General features: G+C 35.3%; 1 protein-coding gene across 1 annotated transcript in view; it reads right to left on the minus strand.

Annotated features, from left to right (window-relative positions):
- The window catches only part of ETNK1 (ethanolamine kinase 1), a gene marked incomplete at both ends in the record, with an annotated part of 39,858 nt that overhangs the window by 11,858 nt on the left and 3,605 nt on the right, over positions 1–24,395 (minus strand). Inside the window, 3 exons of the mRNA XM_084255817.1 lie at positions 5,938–6,080; positions 9,132–9,272; positions 15,484–15,743. Of these exons, the coding sequence (XP_084111943.1) occupies positions 5,938–6,080; positions 9,132–9,272; positions 15,484–15,743 (544 nt within the window). The remainder of the gene's footprint in view (positions 1–5,937; positions 6,081–9,131; positions 9,273–15,483; positions 15,744–24,395) is intronic.

Consider the following 24,395-nt stretch of genomic DNA (forward strand, 5'->3'; position numbering starts at 1 on the left):
CTGCTTTAAGAGCTAAGACTCCATATTATTAATCTTTAGGTAATTAGCACTATGACATAAGGGTAAGTCATAAGATTAATGAATAAGACTATAATTTGAATTTTCAAAAGCTAATTTTTATTACTATATTTCTTGCATACCTTCACAATAATGGAATCCACACTTCACTAACAAAAAAAAAAATGTTCAAATCTGAACTGAAAATAGTCTTTGAATTTTTTAAGTACTTTATTAAATTAATAATTTTTATTATTGCTTTATTGTAACTAAGGGTGTATAATACACATGACATTTTTATTTGGATTCCTTTATTTTGTTGTTGTTGAGAAAGGGATAAAAATAAAAAGCAATATAACTAATATGACAATCTAAAAATCTCTCCAACTCTCTCTACTTGTTTCATAGTGTTAAGGCAGAAAGAGAAGAGACAGAAAATGTATCCATGACTACATTAATGTTAGCAAATACTTTCTCTTATACAGAAAAAGGGTACATTCTGCTCTGGGAAACTTTCCCTTCATCCCTCTCTCAGCATCCACCTTCACCACAGTACTACTCATCATTCTAGGCACATCTGCTTGTAAATCTTTCTCCTCCACTACATGGCGTATAGCTTTCTGGAAGGGCAATAGGACACTTTATCTCATCGTGCAGTCCACAGAGAAATCCCTGCCATGCAGCAAGTCTTCAAAGCTGACAGAATAAATGGAATTTCTGTACAGAATATTGATATACAATGATAACTCCTATGTCTGGGGCAGGGGTGTGTGAAATGCTAAAGAAAAAGTGGCATTTCTGACATTCATAGCCACATATATGAACATAGAATAGGACTGAATGTATGAGTTAGAAAAACGAAAAACTAAATTACTATTTTAAGTAACTGTTCCTGGCAGTTCAGGTTTTTACAGTACAACGTAAGGTTTTTATTAACTGAGGGATATTTTATGTTAGATTATCCTTCATAAAAACATCCTGGAAAATACATGTACAATACAAAAATTTGTATTTTCTTACATTTAAAAAAAAAAAACCAAAAGACTCTTAAATAATTAGAATATCAGTAAAACAACCACAATTTCAATAATGCCTTTTCATGGATAGAGTGGGTAAGATTTAAAGCCAATTATTTATATTATTTAAAGAAAAATTTGATTTATTCTAGAATTCCCAGAAAAAGCACTCTCAAATACCACTCATTTATATTTTCCTAATAGCTGTAAATCATGTAGTATGTATTAATAGCTGTAAAACAGTTTACTGAATTATGCTGACAGAGAAAATAACGATTGCCATTACTGAAATTTAATATTATATATCAGATCTTTATATGAAACTTTATGAAGAAATGGGGGCAAGGGAGAGAAACAAAACAGCCACTAATAAACATCTGGACAGCATCAAGACATAAAACAACAAACTCAAAAGCTTTAGCAATTACTGTTAATATGTCAGCAGTAAAAGAACTAGTTGAATTTAAAATACTAGATTTGAAGTCAGTCAATAAGCAATAGTACAATTTGTTCTTTATTATTAATTTAAAAGATGACTGGCAATTCTTATTACAGTTGTGGAACAAAAGCCACGGCTTTGATTTCCTTATTATATAACAAAGTCTATCATATCATTAAGCATTCTTTTCTTACCTTTTTAAGATGTCATTTCACTGAAGGCAAGGAATGGGCCGCTGTTTACCAACCACCTAATTCCTGGCACTGACTAACTTTTCAAAAATCTTGACAGCTACCATCAACTTCAGAAAGGAAGCTCACTCTTCTGCCATATTCCTGAGGCCTGTCAACTGACATGGTGAGAACAGGTAGAAGCAGTATTTCTTCCTGCAATGCCTACCAGTTCCTGTAGCAGTCACATAAAGCCCATAAACTACAAGGAATTCATAGTTTTCATGTGTATGTGTGTATGGATATATATACACACATCCACATATATATATCCATACACACACACATATACACAAATACATTTTTATATTTCTAGTTAAAGTAGAATATGTTAAGCTGCATTTAAAGACAAAGTGAACTGTCAAACCTATGAGCCATGATTCCTCTAGTTATAGGACAGTTACTCTGCTGACTTACAGCAACCATCTTCAGAATTAGATAAATTTGGAAAAAAATGCATCCTATAAACATAATACAGGTGTTGGCAAACCATTTACCCTCAGGACAAATGCAGCCCCATTGTCTGTTTTTGTAAATGAAGTTTTGCTAGAACACAAACACACATTAATTTATATATTACCTATGGTTGTGTTTGTGCTACAACAGAGAATATATATATGATATAGAGAGTCTTTAATATGACTATCGAGTCCCTTACGGAAAAAGTTTGCCAACCCCTATCCTGGTATAATAGGTGCAATATAAACTGTTAAGTTCCTTGTCTTCTACACTTTAAATGCATTGTTTAAATTCTTGTCAGACCATCATAAGTAGATATTATCTTTACGTTACAAATTAACCAAACTAAAGTTCTTCATTATCAACAGTATAAATCTGTTAGACACGCAGATTCCTAGACTCACTTAGAAAAACTCTTGTTCAGCTGGTCTTGCATTGGGCCATAAACTTGTATTTTCCCCCAAGAATCCTGGGTGATTTTTGTGCTGATATTCAAGCCGTTAACATAAACAACTTAATACAGAGATAAAATGGCTTGTCGAACACTACTTCCTTCCAAATGTGATTAAGGGGGCATCTGGACCCAAATGTTTCTGGTTCAAAGAGTACACTGTACTCTTTCTGACTTCTCATGATTGTAAATAGGCTTCAATCTATATGCTTTCAAGAGCTGTATTTTTACTATGTTACAATATATAAAATCTAAGTTATTGTGATTGAAAAATCACATGTGGAAACCTCAAGATGATCCAGCATATATACATACAGTCATAAAATTTTATTTTATTTTTTTTTTTATAGAGGCATGTTTTATTTATTTATTTATTTGTTTGTTTGTTTTGTTTATACATGCACTGGGTACAGTCAGAAGCGCGGGAGGGTGAGAGAATTCACCAGAGCCAGAGCGGGGAGCAGAGCAGGCAGAAGGACCGAAGTACACTGCTGAGGGGAGCAGCGGGCGGCAGGAGAGGTCTGCGCGCCATGTGGGACCCTCCTCCGGTGGCCGGGGAGCAGCCGGGGATCAAACCGGCGCCGCAGAGGCCGCGGGCAGCTTCGCAACCCAGCGCTCAACCGCTGCGCCACCGGGGAGGCCCCTACAGTCATAAAATTTTAAATCTGCACTTGAGAAATTACAGATCTGACAGATATACTACAGAGAGATACTGAGCTTGATGGTGCCAAGGCCTGTCCACCAGCTTTCATCTCATAATTTTTATAGATTTATATCTCATAGATTGGTATAAAAAGGTGAAATCCTGAGATCAAATCACAAGAAATACTCAAAAAGTGGTAACAAATCAAACACTTCTGTGTATATAATATGAAGCTCTATGTAGAAATTCTTCTAATCCCACAAGACTCAACTTGGCTTTTAGATGCTATTAACAAGGTAACTAACCTGTTAAGAAGGTAAATATCACCTTGCAGTCCATATTTCTAAAGTTAATTATCCTTCTCAGAATTGTTACCATTAGTAAAGCAGTAATGCCAGTCTTAAACATTTTTTTGCTTGCTAAATTTATAGAATTTCCTTTTTTTTTTTAAGTAGGAGACATAGTATCTTTTTCATATAAACAAAGACAAATATGTCATACAGTTACATTACTTCAAAACCATTAACTCCTAATTTAAAATAGAATGGACAAATGATCAACAAAATGGACTTCTTGCTATACTTTTGAGGGTTTTAGATTTTTGCTTGAATAGCACTCTAGCTATATTTCTTCATGCTTATATATCAACTAATCACATAAGAATTCATTTTTTAATAGGTGTCACAGGGTATAAATTAGAAGCCCTAACAGACACAATAAAAACATTGTTTAGGAAAAAAAAAAGAGAATGTCACTATAGGTAACACATAAACATAACCACAAAGATAAGAAAAGAAGAAATGGTACATAATAGACTTCTATAAAAGTGGGCAAACCTTAAAAAAATATATGAAAATAATATACATGGTAAGTGAAATGTGTTCTTCTGTGTCGGACAGAAAAATTAGATGTGAAAGTATGAATGAGGTAACATTTGGTAAAACAAACTAAAGACAACCTTTCAACTCTGAAAGCCAAATTGAAGCATAAAGATTTTATTTGAAAATATGAGGTTTTCATATCGCTGATCAAGTTTAGATAGGCAATTGGTTAAATAAAAAAGTAAAAATGCATTTCTTATTAATACCTAAAACAAAGTAATCTGATTTTTTTGGTCCCTTTTGAGCTTTATAAACAAGTTTGCTCTGTGAAATGAATATGCAAAAAAAACTTAGAAAATAAAAATATGGAAGTCAAAATTATATTTCAAAGGAAACAACAGATTCTCTTTGATTAGCTTGCAGTTAAAAATAAAGCTGAGTGTCCACTTCAAATGTAAGATGAAGCCCCTCACTTGAAATTCTATTATATAAATGTTTATTAGGTCTTGCACTGAACTTAATATTAAAAGCTAATACATTGCTTTAGTGCATAACTAATACTTTTGTCTCACAAATGGCATTGAGATTTGGTTACTAGTATATAATAAAGAACATATATATTGTAATAATTATACATAATAAATAGATAATAAAAAATTAAAGGACACTGTCAAGTACTTAGTTTTACGGTACACCTGAAAATCTTTTAAATGATTCCACACAAAGATTTAAGACATTCAAAATTAAGATGGCATATCAGTATATTTTTAAAAATAAAATCTCTGATCCACATTAAACTATCAGATATAAAAGGTACTCAAATGTTGTTTTGAATATATGTTTCATTCTACCACCCTTGACAGTGTTCTTTGTTTGGTTTTCTTCAAGTTAAGGTAGTTACAAATATCAACAACATTTGCATTAGTATAGTGTCAACTTAAAATCTAAGAAGGATCACAAATAATGTAATATAATGATGATCAATTAGTTAGAATTCTTTGGCTTTAGTTATCTTCACAACAGCACACTTTTGATTCAAAATAATCTTCCAGCTATAAGTAATCTCTTCAAGACTGGTTTCCTATAATATGCAACATTTTCATAGTTTTCAAATAGACATTTGAATTAATACTAATCCTTCAGCCAAAATTGTATTTTCATATTTCAATTTAGTATTGAAGGGTACCTATCATTTAGCAACCAAACCCCAAACCACTTTATCCAATAATATAATACAACCAAGTGTTTTTTAACTATGAAAAGAAAATTTGAATACAGCAAGATATAAACAATCACCAAAAAAATTCATGAAAAATATCACTGTCTACCTAAAAAAATGTTAACACTATTTATTAGAGCTTCTTGATTATTACTCTAGTAGATATAAATTTCACCAACTACAAATAACATTTCCTCCAGCTGGGCTCTCTTCTTAGCATCACAGTATCTAACATATCAACATAATAAACAGGTAATTTTGTTTCTAAAACTGTTGTCCTGCCCAAGATTGAGAAAATTTCTGTTTATGAAGCAGTGAAATGTCGGTTTTGTCAATAACCCCCATTACAAGCATGTGCATTTTCAAACCATGAATTACCAAAAAGATTTTACAGTTAAGTTTATAGTCACTTTATTAGTTTTCATTTAAAACTCGACCAGGAACAACAAATTATCCTAAGAAACCAAACTAAAAATCATTTTATATAAAGAATATATTCCTCATTTAGCACAGTTACCATCACTTTATAACCCAAAAGAAAACCTTAGGAGACTTCATGCATGTTTTTAATCTTCCATTTGAATTAAACTTATTGATACAAAGATCAAAGGACCATTAAGAACAGAAATCAACTTTACTTACTGGTAAAGTCAAATACCTACCTTGTTTCTCATTGTAGATTATATTCTTACACAATAGGTCATTATGGCAAAGCACAACAGGTGAGCCCAGGTTGGAAAGACTCTCCTTCATCCAAGTCATCTCTTCCTGAAGAATCTGAGAGCTTGGGATATCACTTAGAAACCTTTTAGTTTTAAAAGAAGAGTTATAGCTTGTTGTATTAATGACATTTTTCTTAGTTTGACTAAAGATTAAAATCTATTTTTAATAAGTTTGTTAAGCTTAATTGCACATACTCATTAACTAAAACAACAGGCCAATTATTCCAAAAAGAGTGAATAACCTTAACCATGAGCTTGAACACAGTTAAAAGGAAACTGAGCAACAGATAAAATGTAGGGTGAAAAAGAAAAAAATCTATCACTGTAAATTCGAAGAGGTAATAATATAAACATTTACCAAGCACTATTCCAAATGTGTTTGGTATTTTCTATCATTTTCTACTCATCTCCCCTTTATATGTAGAAAAACCAACACAGAGTTTAACAAAAAGAGTGTTTAAGTACATTTTAAAATTGCAACAATACATAAAAGAACTGAAATATTGGGCGTCCCTGATGGCACAGGGGTTAAGTCTCAGTGCTATCAAGTTATCACCAGTCACTGCAGCATGAGTTCAATACCTGGCCAGGGAGCTAAACCCACATGACACAGCAGACCTTTCCTGTCTCCCTCGCTATCCCCCTCAGCAGTGTATTTCAGTAGATCTATTTCAAGCTTGGAAAGGAAAAGGTGAATGCTGTATAAATCAGCTAATCTCTCAGTGAAATTCACTTTCAAAGTCAAAAGATATTTCTACTACTGGTAATTCATTATTACATGATCACATAATCATGACAGACATATCATATAACATTAGTATTATCCATTATACAATCTGCCTGGAAGTGGTGAGGCTGCAAAGGGTGGGAGGTACTACGAAGCAGGACTAGAGATCACAGCTTTTCATTCTACACTTTTCTGTATTTATGTTATATTTGTATTAATTTGATTAAAATCAACTCAACTAAAAATAGGCTGCTAATTTCTTCAGTAGCATCAGGCTCAAAAATTGCTGTTGTCACTTTCTCTTCTTAAAAACATTAACCCAGGTTCTCATTTTTCTCTGTGGTCTCTCAAATTAAACTTTGTTTTTCAACTTTACAATATAATAAAGATACTGTACTACTAAATTTAATAAATTGTTTCTATTCAGGTGGTTGCTACCTGTATTTTCCTAACCACTGCATTCTTTTCTAAACTGAGCTTCCAAAAGTACTCCTTACTAGTTCTTTTCAAAATGGTGTTAACTGTTCAAGAATCTATTAAAAAGGTAGAGTTGAATGGAAATAGTATGAGTCAAGGATTATGAACATGGCAATTACAATCTTCTTATAAAACAAATAGGAATGTGGGCCTCCCTGGTGAGGAAGGGGTCAAGTTTCAGTACTATCAAGGTATTGCCAGCCACCCCCTGGCCAGGAGCTAACCCACAGGGGGTAGCAGAAACTCCTTCTAGCCCACTGCTCTTCTTAGCAGTGTATTTCAGGGGATATGCCTGTCCTGCTCCCCATTCTCTGGTAAATTCTCTCACCCCTGCACCTCTGGCCTGTAACCCAGTTCTTTTATGCATAAATAAATAAAAATCCTTAAAAAACAAATAGGAATGATAGAAAGTAAGAAAAATACTTGTTTCTAATGTTCTAGTTGAATATCTTCTATTGGGTAGAGTGCTTTTGCCCTGTTATTATAGTAAATCTCCAGCTTTTCCAAAGTATCACTAATCTCAAGAATTTAAAGTATACCTTGGATAATCTAGGAAATGTAACTAAATAACATTCTTTGAGTAATAATTATCATTTTAATATAGCAGCTGACATTTATTTAGCACTCATTCTACATCTAAGCACTGCTCTAAGCACTTTGTATATACAAACTCAATCCTCACAAAAACCCTAAAAGGTAAATATACTATTCTTAATTATTTCAGTTTTACAAATGAGGAAACAAGTTATTGCCCAAGGTTACAAAGCAGAACTAAATTTGATCTCAGGCATTCTACCTTCAGAATCCTCTGCCCTTAACCATAACTTCACGTTACCCTAAAAAGTCAAGAAATGCGTGCATTCTCTACTGCTACCTATGTCATTATTTTTAAGTGGTTTTCCCAAAATCTTTCAATAAACAGCTAAAATAAGATTTGTCATTTCCTGAATATCTAGCAGACTAGACACACTTCCAAAAATTTGCCTATTTCAGTTAAGGGGTGTAATATACCTATCAAATTTAAGGTCTGATAAATTACCTGAAATAAAAACATACACAGACCAAAACAAACTAATCTTTGAAATAATCAAACTAAACAGAACAGTCCAGCTTTTCCCCAAATATTTATTAAAAACTGTTTAAAAATAAGAAAAATGTATAGGTCCCTGTTTGTCTATGCTGTTCTTAAAGACTTTCTGAAAACAAAACCTGAAATATTCAAGTTAATACAAAGCCTGAAATATTCAAGTAAGCTTTAGAAACAAAGAACGAAATAAAATTTCCAATTGTGTACTAGTACTAATCACAGTACATAAAAATGTCAATATAAATTAATAATAAATGGTAATTTACAAAGTTTTTATACAGAAAATTATTAAATACCTTAGTCAGTGTGAACCTGAGGAGCCAGTATTAAAAGTTAACACCCCAATGAATGAGTCTTCAACCTCTTTACTGGACTTAGTCACAGTGAACCAGACAACCCAAAATCTTTTACTCCAATATTAATAGACTGCACCAATGTAAAACTCTAGGTCTACATTTATACCAAAGTAAAGCTTAAAAATAGTCTAAAATAAAAAGAAATATTTTTAAAGGTCCCCGCTGCCAACTCATACTATGCAAAAATGTATCTATTCATAGTAATCTTACATTTACTTTTTAAAAAATGTTTTTTATCTGTTTCTTGTCCCTTCACCTCTACTCGACCCCCAACCTCCACTTTTGCAGGGTTGTGTTTTTTTGGGTTACTTTTAGCTGTTGTTGCTGGCTGGGAAAGAGAGGAAGCTATTTCTGTAGAGAGTGAATTAATGCTTATTTTAATTAAGTACAAAGAGATTTCATACCCAGAAACCCAATAGTTATCTTTGAAGTCTATTATCTAACAAAGCAATGTAAAACATAATTTCAAATGTTCAAATAATTTTACCTTTTATTGGTGGCTTCATCTGTAAATCCTGTGGGAATAAGAGAGAAATATTTTCCCATCTTCAGCCATAGGTTAGATTTGGGAATCCAGCCATTATGTGCATGGATAGCATGAATTTTAGCAAGCTGACGTGCTATTAGCCTATTTGAAACAAAATGATGAGAAAAAAATTAAGCATTATAAAATTCATTTATTTTATAACATATTTCATTTTTCCTTATGTAAGATTCAAAATTATTCTGCAAGTAAACACTCAGAAAGCAAACAAGTATTCAAAAGCATGAGTAGAAAGAAAGGTGGCCTATTTTGATCATACAATGTTTGGGACCAGCAATGTGGCAGGAGTTAGATGTTGGCCAGGAAGCTACCCACATGGCACAGCAGACCTCTCCCTTCTCACCCACTGCACCTCTCCGCTCCTCTCAGCAGTGTATTTCAGTAGATCTACCTTTTTTGCTCCCCACCCTGTCTCTGGTGAATCATCTCACCAACCAGCACCTCTGGCCTACACCCCAGTTCTTATATGCATAAATAAATTTTAAAAAACATTTTAAATTAATAAGATAAAATGGTCATAAAAATGTAATTCCTGGGCATCCCTGGTGGCGCAGGGGTTAAAGTCTCAGCACTATAAGCTATAGCCAGCCAGTGCAGCATGAATTCGATCCCCAGCCAAGGAGCTTACCCACGGAGTGCAGCAGACCTCTCCCTTTTCACCCACTGCTCCTCTAAGCATGGTATTTCAATAGATTCACCTGTTCTGCTCCTCACTCTGTCTCTGGTGAATTCTCTCACCCACCACACCTCTGGCCTACACCCCAGTTCTTGTATGCATACATAAATAAAATAAATATTTAAAAAATATAATTCTTGGGCATCCCTGGTGGCGCAAGGGGTTAAGACACAACCTATGAAGTTATCGGCAGCCACTGCAGCACAAGTTCGAACCCCGTCCAGGGAGCTACCCACATGGCACAGCAGACAGTAGAGGTCTGGCACAGCAGACAGTAGAGGTCTTGCCCACTTCTCCCCTCAGCAGTGTATTTCAGTCAATATGCCTGTTCCATACCCCACTCTGTCTCTGGTGAAACCTCTCACCTCCAGCATCTCTGGCCCATACCCCAGTTCTTGAATGCATCAATAAATAATCTTTAAAAAAAAATGTAATTCTTAAAAAAGACTAGATTAGAGTACTTCAATTGTTTTTCTAATAGTAAATTCCATATACAAAAAAAACTATAAAACTCTTCACTAAGGCAAATTAGCATTATTTAATAAATCATTGTTTTTTATATATAAGATAATAAAAAAATTAAAGATTTCTGATTCTCACTACCATAGAATGGTGCTTCTACCAAATCTCAGTAGGAAAGATTTTACTGCACTAATATTAAGACAAATGTTTGAAAATCTCAAGGTTTCAGGGAACTTCCTCAAATATCCACTAATACTAATTGCTCCCCCTCTTAAAAGCTTCTAATAAATTAAGAGCATTGTAATAGGAAGTTTCTGAAACTGAAAAACAGAGACTCCTACCATCCCAATAGGTTCATTTTTACTACACCCTTTGAGTTTTCACATAAGCAAATCATTGCCTGATTGTAGCTACAGTTCAGCTGTAAGGCTGCTTTTTTTCCTCTTAGCCCTGCATCAGCCATTTTGCATGCTTTAGACATGCTTTTATCATTTTGCAAGATAATACTTATCTGTGTTGATGTACCTTAGTTGTATCTAAGAGTTGTCATTACAGAACACAGCATCATCTCTTTCTTGACTATGTACTTACTACCTTTGATTTCCAAAAGAGAACATTATCAACTTTACTTATAATCCACAAATACCAGTACCACAGTAATACCCTCAACATTGGAAGTCGGTGATTTCTGGTTATGCTTTTTGATAAATGTGCAATAGTTCAATTAAACTGCAATTTCCACATTTATGTCTGTTGCTGTCAGGATTCCCAGAGCAAGAGGTGGTTTTTGAGAAACACCTGATGAGAAAATTCCTAATAAAATTTTAAAAATTATTCTGAAGGTGGGCCTCCCCGGTGGCGCAGTGGTTGAGCGCTGGGTTGCAAAGCTGCCAACAGCCTCTGCAGCGCCAGTTCAATCTCCAGCCACCGGGTAAGGGTCCCACATGGCGTGCAGACCTCTCCTGCTGCGCCTGCTGCTCCCCTCAGCAGTGTATTTCATCAGTCTGCCTGCTCTGCTCCCCCAGCTCTGGCTCTGGCGAATTCTCTCACCCTCCTGCGCTTCTGACTGTACCCAGTGCTTGCATAAATAAATAAATAAATCTTTTAAAAAAATTATTCTGAAGGTCTGAGCAATACATGATTACTACAAAAAATAGTTCAAATAAAAAAAGACCATGAGGGCCTAGGAGCTAACCCACAAGGCGCAACAGACCTCTCCTGTCTAGCTGGATGCTCCCTTCAGCAGTGGATTTCAGTAGATCCTCCTAGTCTGCTCCCCACTCTGTCTCTGGTAAATCCTCTTACCACCCGCCCACCATACACCCCAGTTCTTGTATGCATAAATAAAAAAAACAAATCTTTAAAAAAAAAGACCTTGATGAATTTCCCCTAAATTGACTTACTTAATTAGCAAGTAACTTGGTGCAAGTGGTCTTCCTATCCATTCCCTCAGCCTCATCTATACTCTGCCTCATCCTTTAAAGTCCAGGTCAAAGGTGATCTGTGTAACACGGCCTAATTTCCTAATATACACAGTAAACTTACTTTTTCTGAAAACCTTTTCTGTTCTCCTGTGTAACTTTATTTATCTCACTTTCCCCCCCAAGATTACTGTCTGTCACAGACTATAACTTACTAGTAGTACAGCAGGAACTAATTATTTTTCCTCTTAGACTAAAACAGATATTCCAATGTCTTTTATATTCAACGTAAAAAAAAAAAAAAGTAAATACTCTTTATCATAACCATAACACAGGCAAACAACTTTGTCTAAATAAGCCAAAGCAAGAGAGTTCTGTGATCTCTAATCAATATTTACTGAAATTGTAATTAATTGGTCCAGACTGAGAGACCTATTTCTCTCGATCTCTGTGAACAATAATGAAGATTTATAAATAAAGGGATGACTTAGTAATAATGGCTCAAAATGTGACATCTAAACTAACCTCAAATTGGTAGGAAGCACTTATTAATAAATCAAAGATCTTTTTTCACCATAAATATAAAAAATTCTTTTTTTTTAAAGAAGAAAAGCTAACTAAGCACAGCATCCTAAATTTACACCCTTAATCTCAAGGGCTCCATAACCATCATTTGTTCAGTTGCATACCTGATTTTTCACTGTACAAATTGAAAACAATAAAACCACATTCCTTCTTAAAGTTATATATAATTCAGCTTTTATTAGTTCAAAAGTGCCTTTCCTCAATTGGCTTTTCTTTTCGTATTTTCTGTTTTTAGTCATTAGCAAAAAACTGCTAAGCACTTAAATATGCTGTAAGAGAATTACAACATAATCTTAACTAAATAGCAAAATAAGGTAAATAGCAAGTACTCTTAAGGCCTACTAATCATATCCTATGACAGAGTTCCTTACAGTTATCTTCTGTTTCCTTTCTCAAACTCCATTCTTCTGCTTTTTTTCAAATTGTGGGTCAGCACAATATATCACTTATTACAAGCCAATTGTCATAGAACTGAATGCACTGCTATTTGATTTCTAACAGTATACATTCTAACTTTCTATGTTATAGGCCTACATTAGTACCACAGACACACACTCAAGACACTTCTAAATAAGCAGATCTAATTAAGTACCAAAAAAGACAAAAGATCAAGAGCAGTTTTAGGTTTACAGCAAATTTAGGGGAAGGTTCAGAGGTTTCCCATACAGAGGAAGTGAATGCCCCTACCAAAGTAGTACGTTTGTTATGAGAAACCCACATTGACACATGACTATCACCCAAAGTCCATAGTTTACATTAGTGTTGTACATTCTGTGGGTCTGAGCAAAATCATGTCATATGTACCATTCAAATCATACAGACATTTTCATTTCCCTAAAAATGCTCTGATGTATTCATTTCTCTCTTCCTCCTAACCCTGGGCAATCACTGACCTTTTTACTATCTCCATAGTATTGTTTTTTCCTTGTTATAACTGATTTAACATTATCATGTTTGTGACTGTATCAAATACCAAAGCAAGCTTTGACAAAACTTCAGTGTTCTTGGAAAAAAACTTTAATTATGCGATCTTTCTACTTGAAATTACTTGAAAATATCAATTATGAGCTTTCCCTAAACCAAAAATTCTACATTAAACTTAATGATAATTTTGCCAGCAGCTCAACTGAAATTTTGTAGTATTAAGACAACTGAGAATTATGAATGTGAAATATATTTTAAGTATAGACTTTACGAAAGACAGTTAAGACTGCTATACCAGTAAAAGTGGCATTAGCTTTAAGCAATTTTTTTTCTTAAACCTTATGGATACCAACTCCTAAAACTAGTCTTTTCCTCCCACTACAGCTATTAGGAAGTGTATATGATGCTTTTCTAATACCTTATAGAATATATTTTTGTATCTGATTCTAACTCTAGCTTTCCCTTTGGCCTAAAATTATGCATTTATTTATTTTTAATCCTAGCATAGACCTCTCTCTCAACCTCTGTGAATGATATTGAAGATTTATAAATAAAGAGAAAAATATATATATGCAAGGCTAAACACCACAAAAAATTTGACATCAACGAGCAGACACAAACAGGATCCTTCAACACATTCTAAGCAGTTTACTTAAAAAAAGAAAAAAGAAAGAATCTATCTGGTAGTTGGAATGTAAGATTTCCATATATCTCTATGATACTGGTCCATTCCACTCCTTACCACGTGTTAACTAATTCTTAAAATATGATCAAGGACCCTGGAGACCCAAGACACTTTCAGGTGGTTTATAAGGTTAAAAAATTGTTTCATATCCTGTTCCATACCTCATTCATTATCATTCTCTCACAAATATATAAGTTTTTGAGAAGCCACATGAAGATATGTGATAATATCATTACACTGACAGCTTGCAAAAATATTCTCTTCTTAAAAAATGTGTTTTAATTTCTAACATAGTAAATATTGTATACTCACATAAATGAGAAGGTCCTCAACAGCCTTTAAGAGTAAAGGGGTCTTGAGACCAAAGTATTTGAGAAGTTCTGGTTTAAACTAAGAATGAACTTTCTGTTTTCAAATCAAATCTACCCATTTGCAAGAGTTTTTAAGATAATTTTAAAAGATAGCATTACCGAAAATTAATCAAGCATAAACAAGGTATTTTTCCTGTAAAAAATGTAATACACTTGAATTAAATAAAAGGAAGCATAACAGAATTAACAGAACCTTAGTAAGAAAGAACTATAAATATAAGCAACTAATAACAAAACTTGGAAATAAGAACTGTATAACATTTTGATTCAGGTACTACTTTAAAAAATTAAAGGGGGGCCTCTCCGGTGGCACAGCAGTTGAACGCTGGGTTGCAAAGCTGCCCGCAGCCTCTGCAGCTCCAGTTCGATCGATCCCCCCCACCCTCCCTAACCCCCCCACCCCCTCGGCCACCAGAGGAGGGTCCCACATGGCACGCAGACCTCTCCTGCTGCCCACTGCTCCCCTCAGCAGTGTACTTCGGTCCTTCTGCCTGTTCTGCTCCCCGCTCTGGCTCTGGTGAATTCTCTCACCCTCCCGTGCTTCTGACTGTACCCAGTGCTTGTATAAATAAATCTTTAAAATAAATAAAAAAATGAATGAATGAATGAATGAATAAATAAATAAATAAATAAATAAAGGGAAGCCCCAATCCCATGCAAAAGGATAATCCAAAACCTCTTGAACTCCATTCTTTTGCAAAGAGTCACAAATCAAAATATCACATAGAAATTTCTTTTCCTGGGCCTCCCCTGGTGGCATAGGCAGTTGAGCGCAGCGCTGTGAAGCTGTCTGCAGCCTCTACAGCATGGGCAGGGAGAGTCCCACATGGCGCGGCAGACCTCTCCTGTCTTGCCCGCTGCTCCCCTCAACAGTGTATTTCAGTCAGTCTGACTGTTCTGTTCCCTGCTCTGTCTCTGGTGAATCCTCTCACTCTCCCGCACCTCTGGCCTATACCCCGGTTCTTGTATGCATGAATAAATAAATCTTTACCAAAAAAAAAAAAAAAAAAAAAGGAATTTCTTTTTCCTTTAGAAAACCAACACAAAACAAAATACTAACTAAAAAACATTTCTAAGTTAACCAAGTAAATGTTCAAAGAAAGGACCATTCTAAAAATATTTCTTCAGTGCACTTAAAAAAGAAAAATTATTTAGAAAAACAGATACATACTTGAAAATAGCAGGGTTGCAGACATGCTTTGTATCCAATGCTTCTCCCTGTATAAATTCATAGCACAGTCCATTGTTGAAGGTGCAGTAGAGCTGAGGTGCACAGCCATGAGCCTGCAACACTCGGAAACTCTTCACTTCCTCATCTCGGTCCACTAACAATTCAGTTTTATTGCCATAAATTCGCACCAGGACTACATCCTCCATTGCATTACCAACATAACAGCCAATAAGTTTATTTGTGATTCCATCTGTGAAAAGCTGCCAAAAAGAAAAAATTGGAGGGTGGGGAGGAGAGCAGTTACAATTATATACTTCTATGATACAGAATAACCAGATAGTAAGTAAATACTAATTAAAATAATGTAGATTTTTAGATGAAAAAACTTTTCAATATAATGTTGCCTCACATGTCTATACTTTTAATTATTGATTTAAGCAAAAAGGAAGGGTACTATTTATTACTCTATTACATGTCTTCCTTGTTAAAGACAAGAGTTAAATATATTTTTCTTGGTATCTATTGCCTTGTACTACAATCATTGCAAATGTTCCTAAGTGTATATACAAACATGATTTCTTCTATGTCTTATATATATGAAGTATCTGAAGGTAGAGACTTTCTCTTCCTAGTATTATATATGACATAGTTTAAATATACAAATATAATCTACTCTAATTTACATTATGATAAATGCCCAAGTTATTTAAAAAACCCTGAATTTAAATGTTAATTCTAAAAGTCACATAACATAATATGCATTAAATTGGGTTATAAAATTTAAACTAGAATACTACAGCCAAAAAAGGAAGTAAAACCTTAGAGGAAAACAAATATAGAGATTTAGAGTATATTTCCTGAAAAGGCCTTTTGGGAGTTTACAAGATCTTTAAAAATCAAGTATTTCAGTCATCTTTCAGATCTGAGCATAAATGGTATACTTAAAAAGCATGCAGATAATGAGCATCATTAGTTCTGTAAGTTTCTATTCAAAAACTCACTTTCTACTATATTGGCACTAGAAGTAAATTTTCTGTTAATCCAATTATATTTCAGAGCTTTTGGAAGCTCAGAGATGAATAAAGAAATGAGAAAAAGGTGAAAGCAAGAGCTAAGAACCTTGTTTCCAAGACAACTGGGAAAAAAAAGAGGATAAATGATAAATTTTAAATGTGTATACATTGACCTAATGCCTGAGAATGAGGGTAAATTGTTCTATTTCGGTAGAACTGTTATAACAATAAATGACATCTGAAAAGCCTTTAGATCTTCAGATGAAAATCTGAGAATATTAAATTAATCTAATAAGTTTTTACATGTCTCTCAAGACTTGACTGTTGTCTTTATTTACCCAATATGGGTAAATTGCATGAGCTAATATGAAGACTTATTTTGGTTTGGTTTTTTTATTGCTTTATCAATAGTTTACAATACTGTTTAAGTTTTAGGTATAAGCTTTTTGCTTGACTTCTCTATAGACTGCATTGTGATCACCACTAAATCCCAATTTCCACCCACCATCATATAATTGACCTCCTTCCCAGCCCTGTCTCCCTCTGGTATCATTCTGTTGTCAGAATCTAGAGGATTTTTTCCCCCTTACCTTTGTTTATCTTCCACATAAGTGAAACGAGTGACTTACTTCACTCATCATAACCCCTTCAAAGTCCATGCATGTTGTTACAAAGGCAAGATCTCATCTTTTTTTTATAGCTGAGTAGTATTATTCCACTGTGTACACAATATCCTCTTTATCCCCACTACTCTGGCAATGGGCATTAAGGTTATTTCCATAGCCTGGCTATTGTAAATAATGTTGCAGTGAACATAGGAGTGCCGGTATATTTTCGTATTGCTGTTTACTGAGGAAGTATAAACCTATTCTCCTATATCACATGCTGTGTTGTAGACCAATACTACCTCAATTTTTAAAAAAAAGGAAGCTCCATTTAAAAATAAAAACAAAAGACAAGAAATTGCTGTTTACATATTCTTAGACTAATACCCAGAAGTGGAATAGCTGAATTTTGAATTATGATTTATAAAATCATATGGTAATTCTTGCTGAAAAATCTAATTACTAGTTTCCATAATGGCTGCACTAATCTACATTCCCACCAATACAGAAAGTGTCCCTTTTTTACCACATCCTAGTCAACATTTGTTTATCTGTTTGAAATAGGTCATTCTCACAGGTACACAATAACTTTATTATTATTAGGGAAGTACAAACAAAAGATTTATTTTGAATATTTATGATTTTTAGGTATGCTTTTCTAAATAGTTGGCTGCTTTCCACCTAGATTTTAAAAAGATTATATGTAGGAAGGCACTGACCAAAAAAACACCACTTAATAAACTAAATGCCAATCGTCACTTTATTAATGTGGTGAAAAGCATGCTGTTGTTACAATGCCGTATCAATACACACGCTATTCCCTAACTTCTTCCTAAGACATACAGAGATCAAACATTTCCATTACTGTGATAAAGACTGTGAAACTAACATCCTGAAATGCTTATAATTAGTAACACTCTACATTCCTCAAATGCCAAGACTCGTAATCTTTGTTTTCTACATCCTCATAACAAATAGTAGGTACGTAATTCTTACACTAGAAATCAAATACCATTCATGCGTTCTTGATGTAGTTTATAACAAATGCATTCTCTCATCCTTGCCTATAATAATTTAGTTCCATAGTTGTGCATACTACATTGTACATTTACATGTACATACAGAAACATAGAGCTGAAGATATATATAGAGAAAAGGGTTAGAGATGTGTAAGATTACTAAGCACTTATTATTGAGGCTACATAGACATCTATAAGGATGACACAAGATCACAACCCCGGTGACACTAACCACAATGAATTGATAATCATCATAAACCCCTAGTGTAAAAAAATCATTTACTAATAATATAACTTCATACCTATAAAAATATTTTTTTGTATAAAGGTAACATATTCAACAAAATATTAGGTAATTTAAATCTGCTTTCTTGGGCCTCCCCCGTGGCGCAGCGGTTGAGCACTGGGTTGCGAAGCCGCCCGCAGCCTCTGCAGCGCCGGTTCGATCCCCGGCTGCTCCCCGGCCACTAGAGGAGGGTCCCACATGGCGCGCAGACCTCTCCTGCCGCCCACTGCTCCCCTCAGCAGTGTACTTCAGTCCTTCTGCCTGCTCTGCTCCCCACTCTGGCTCTGGTGAATTCTCTTCACCCTCCCATGCTTCTGACTGTACCCAGTGCTTGTATAAATCAATCAATCAATCTTGTATAAATAAATAAATCTTTTTAAAAAAAACTTAAAAAAAAATAAATAGATCTGTTTTCTTGTTTCTAAGTACTTTGTACTTTTCTTTTGGCTTACATGGCTTTACATTTCTTTTTTCCACAATGAACAAGTTTACTTGTGAAAAAACTACATTCGTGATAAAGAAATAAGGAGCATAACAGCAAGGAGCTAACACAGCACATGAAGCAAAGCCTTAAGATTCTGCTGAACATAGTTTCACAGACCACCACTAGATGAGGCCACTCTGTGACCACTGGGATGGCAAAAAAAAAAACCAAACAAACAAACAAAACACTCTGCAATCATGTCTGCTTATAGACAAAATTGTCATTTTTCCAAGCCACAAAAATGATCAAATGCCCCTAATCTGCCTAACATTAGTAAGTGCTGTTCCTTTTCCACTGACAGCTTTGACCCTGCTTCATTCCTCTACCCTGCAGGTAAGATAAAGATACTGACAGGCACAGACTAGCAGCCCCCCTTACTTCCTGGCAGCTCTCAACCCAGAGGAAAATTTTATTTCCTTGAACCTTCCCCCAAATCAGCAGACAAACCCAAACTCCACATAAAGCTTTTCTCACAACCACTCACTGAGACCTCCACCATTCCCCATGGTGTAAGTTCTCCCTTACATCAGAAAATAACAAACCCAACCTCATCACCTACAGTTATGTTCCTGATGGTCTCTCAATGGGGAACAATGATTAAAGATACATAAATAATGCTTTTTGCCCTCAGATGGTTCACACCTCATATTGAAGCCTACAAATAATTCAATGTGGTAGGTATGTATACTGTGCTAGATACATAAAATTCCACCTCAACATAAGGTGGACAAAACTAATACAAATCTCATGGAGCACCTTTTCATGGCTTTATTAAGGACATATATTCATATTTTTAGACAAAATCAACTGACTTAAAGAGACTAATTTTCTTCTTTATACAATTCAGAATCCTTAAAATTCATTTTTTAAATAATTAAGTCAATTTTAACATGATTATTTTGCAGTTATCAAATGCAAACATGGAAAGATATTTATGAAAGACCATGTGGAAAAAAAAAGATACAAAACTGTACATATGGTATGACTACAACTATGTAAAATATGTATGGGTAAAGTAGAAGGCAAGAAAAAAAGTTGTTTTTTAAATATAATATGGAGAGGAAATGGGTTTTTTTCTTGCTACTCAATGTCTAATAATATGATATACATCTTTTTAGTGAAACAATTATTTCACATTCTTACAGTCCCTTGTAAAAGAAAATTTGTGTACCTGGTATATTATTTTCTCAGAGTAGTACTGACTTACAGAAATTCTGATTCAAAATATTCATTCTTGGGCCTCCCTGGTGGTGCAAGGGGTTAAGCTCTCCGCAGCCACTGCAGCACGAGTTCCATCCCCAGCCAGGGAGCTACCCACATGGTGCAGCAGACCTCTCCTGATTCACCTGCTGCTCCCCTCAGCAGTGTATTTCAATCAGTCTACCTGTTCTGTTCCCCACTCTGTTTCTGGTGAATCCTCTCACCGTTCCCCCCTACACCTTTTGCCTGTACCCCAGTTCTTGTATGCATAAATAAATATTTTAAAAAAAATTGTTCTTGTTTATGTAATTTTTTAAAGATTTTTATTTATTTATGCATACAAGAACTGGGGTACAGGCCAGAGGTGCGGGGGCGGCTGAGTGGATTCACCAGAGGCAGAGTGGGGAGCAGAACAGGCAGACTGACTGAAATACACTGCTCAGGGGAACAGTGGGGAGACAAGAGAGGTCTGCTGCGCCATGTGGGTCAGCAACCTGGCCAGGGATCGAACTTGTGCTTCAGTGGCAGAGGATAGCTTCATAGTGCTGACACTTAACCTCTTGCTACTGTGATTGTCACTAGAGGGAAGCAGAGGTTAGGACTAAGAAGGGAAACAGAGTTACTCTGGACTGCTGGTCACCTTTCTTTCCCAGTGTTGGGGCTATACAGCATTCGTTTTGAAACAATTTATGTCTCTTGCTTGCTCTGTGTGTTTGCTATATCTCACAATTTTCAAGACTGATATAAATTTATTTATAGCCCATGTGATATAGAAAGTAAAATAACTCCTCATAAGACAAAAATCTCAGAAACATAATCTTAAACATAGGTCCTCTATTACTTTCGCATCTTTGTTACAAAACAAAAAACCCTTAAGCTCTCCTTCTTCCATCAACCCCAACTAATGAACAAGGCCTGCACATTAAGTTTCTAAAACGTCAAATTTGTCCCTTATTTTCATTCTCCAAGGCCACAGTACTAATTTGGGCTGCAATACCTCTTGTCTGGACTAACATCATTATCTCTCCAAAGTTTCTCAAAGATTTTTTAATGCAATACACAGAAATGTATTCATAATCTAATTCAGTACACAGATATGTTTATATAAAATGAAAACAACCTCCACAGAACAATACTTACCTTATTACTTTCCGGGCTCTCTGATCTATCACATCTTATCTTACACCTCATCTTCTTAAACTGTTGTGGTTTCAACCCACTGTATTGATTTAGCATCCTATCAAAGTGTGGTTACCCCAGTTTCAAACCCATGTCCTAAGTGATCATTCACCAATTCAAACATTTCCCTCAACTAATACTGCCTGCTTGTATGTAAGCCTGCCACCTAAAAAATAAGTGACATAACTCACCTAGTGAAAAACATTCACGTTTCCCATTATGTCCCATATAACAAAATATCACCTTCTTAAAAAGGTACAAACGCTTATCTATTCACTCCCTTTTTCAAAAATCACTCCCACTTCCTTTCTTATTCATGCTCTATTCTACCCAAAATACTGATAGTCTAGCTTTTTCAAAGTAGTCTTCTCTGCCCAGAAATGCTTCCTCATTCCATCTGATCAGGTCTTTCCTTCCATGCTGCCCTTAAATATACCCTCCTCTATGAAGCCCCTCTGCCTACCTTCTACAATTAGTTGTTCAAAGGAACAGTGATGGAAATTAGCATTGAACCTTATACAAAAAAATAAAATACATGTCAGAATCACTGAAGATCAAAGCTTATGATTCTTTGAGAATAATTTTTCAACTGACAAATAGGCAGGCTGGAGGGAGGAGGGGTTGGAGATCAGAAATAAACACACAAAAGTCCTAAAACATGCTATGAATAATTTTATATATTTCATTTAATTCTCATTCTATCTTCCAGGGTAGAGAGTAATTCCATTTTATGGAGATCTTAAAACTTGCCAAGGGTTAGAAATGGCTGGGTCAGTATTCAAAAACCATAAGGTGAAGTGGTTCTCTTAGTACAAATCCCACAGTTGTTAATACCTGAAAATGAATGAGCACATTAGGTTCCTGACTTTATAGTCACATCCTAATAAGATACATGGGAGCCTATCAAACATTATATATATCTTTGATAATAAATATATTTTAGGCGCTATCACCTAAAATTACTTACTTGAATATTCTATTACAAACACTGAAAACAAGTGAGAAGGAATATAGAAAAATGGATCTAACCATTGATATTGAAAGCTATGCTGAATGAAAATGATAACCCCACATGTATCTGTGAGACTCAAGATCCCTAAATCATATCCTTCCAAAACACTTAAAATATATTACTTAAATTTATCTTAAAATTTTCTTTCTTGGGGCCTCCCTGGAGGCACAGGGGTTAAGTCTCAGCACTATAAAGCCATTGCCAGCCACTGCCTGCATGAGTCCAATCCCCAGCCAGGGAACTAATCCACATGGTACAGCAGACCTCTCCTATCTCACCCACTGCTCCCCTCAGTAGTGTATTTCAGTCAATCTACCTATTCTGCTCCCCACTCTGTCTCTGATGAATCTAATCAACCCCTCTCCCGCACCTCTGGCCTGCATCCCAGTTCTTGTATGCATAAATAACTAAATCAGGGGCCTCCTTGGTGGTGCAAGGGATTGAGCACAGCATTGTGAAGCTATCCACACCCTCTGCAGCTCAAGTTCGATCCCAGGCCTGCCAAAGAGCTACCCACATGGCACAGTGGACCTCTCCTGTCTTGCCTGCTGCTCCCCTCAGCAATGTATTTGGGTCAGTCTGCCTGTTCTGTTACACACTCTGCCTCTGGTGAATCCTCTCAGCCCCGGTGCCCCTGGCCTGTACCCCAGTTCTTGTGTGCATGAATAAATTAAAATAAATAATAGGGCCTCTCTGGTGGCACAAGGGGTTAAGCACAGCACTGTGAAGCCATCTGCAGCATAAATAAATCAATCTTTAAAAATAAATAAATAAATGAAATAAATCTTGTTTTAAAAAGTTTTTTTTTTTTTTTTAAAGAACTATTCCTTTATTTTAGGATTTTTATTTATTTTGCATAGAAGAACTGGGGTGTAGGCCAGTGGTGCAGGGGTGGGAGGGGAGTGGGGGAGTTAAGAGTATCCACCAGAGACAAAGTGGGAAGCAAAACAGGTGGATCCACTGAAACACACTGCTAAGGGGAGTAGCAGGAGAGACTAGAGAGGTCTGCTGCACCATGTGGGTTAGTTCCCTGGCTGGCGATAGAACTCAAAAACTTCTATCACTTAAAGGACCGAACTCATTTTTTAAATTAAGGAAGTTATTAAATTAGAACACTAAAGAGAACACAAGTTAGAGTAACTATCTGGGTTTCAGGACACTTATAATAAAATATCAAATGTTAAAATAAAAGGGGTTATACATTTTTAATAGGTTATCTTGGTTCCTGCCTTCAACAATGTTAAAGAGGAGGAATTTGAAATGTGAAAACTGTTACTTTTCACAAAGATTGGCTTCCAAGATAGTGCAGACTGGAGATTCTAAAAGCCAGAAGTGATGTTTTTTGATTTGGGCATCCAATTCAGAGTAGGTGCTCAGGAGCAGCAATAATTATCATGTAAGACAGTGTTTCTTTCTTTCTGAGAACAGCCCTTTGATGTAGGAACAACTGGATCCACTGATCAGCCCAGGATACTGATGCTTAGGAATTAATAGCCAGGGTAATAAACTTAACAAAACACAGTGCCTGGACTCAAAACCCGCACTATGTTCAAATCCAATGCTCTTGACAAGCATAATTTATTACTTAAGGAAAAATTAATACAAGTTAATATAAGGTACTTTATAGCAAATGAACTCATTGAGATTATCTATTCTAATAAGAATAGCTAAGGTAGGGGCCTCCCCGGTGGCGCAGGGGTTTAAGTCTCAGCACTATCAAGCTATCACCAGCTTCTGCAGAGTGAGTTCAATCCCCAGCCCGGGAGCTAACCCACAAGGCGCAACAGACCTCTCCTCTCTGGCCTGCTGCTCCCCTCAGCACTGTATTTCAGTAGATCTGCCTGTTCTGCCCCCCATTCTGTCTCCCTATTCACCCCAGTTCTTGATTGCATAAAGAAGTCTTTTTTTAAAAAAAGGATGTTAGCAAAAAAAAAAAAAATTAGCTTTAAAATGGCACTTAGTAATTATGATCTTATTATCCTACCTATCAAACCTTTGCCATCTAACTATAGTCCAAGTTAAAGAAAAATTCACATGGTGACAGGTAAGGTAATGTAAAGGTCCAACTCTGCAGAGGGGAAGATTTGGACACAACATCCTCAAATATGCCAAGC

This window comes from Talpa europaea (assembly GCF_964194135.1).
Source record: "Talpa europaea genome assembly, chromosome: 15".
Lineage (NCBI taxonomy): Eukaryota > Metazoa > Chordata > Mammalia > Eulipotyphla > Talpidae > Talpa > Talpa europaea.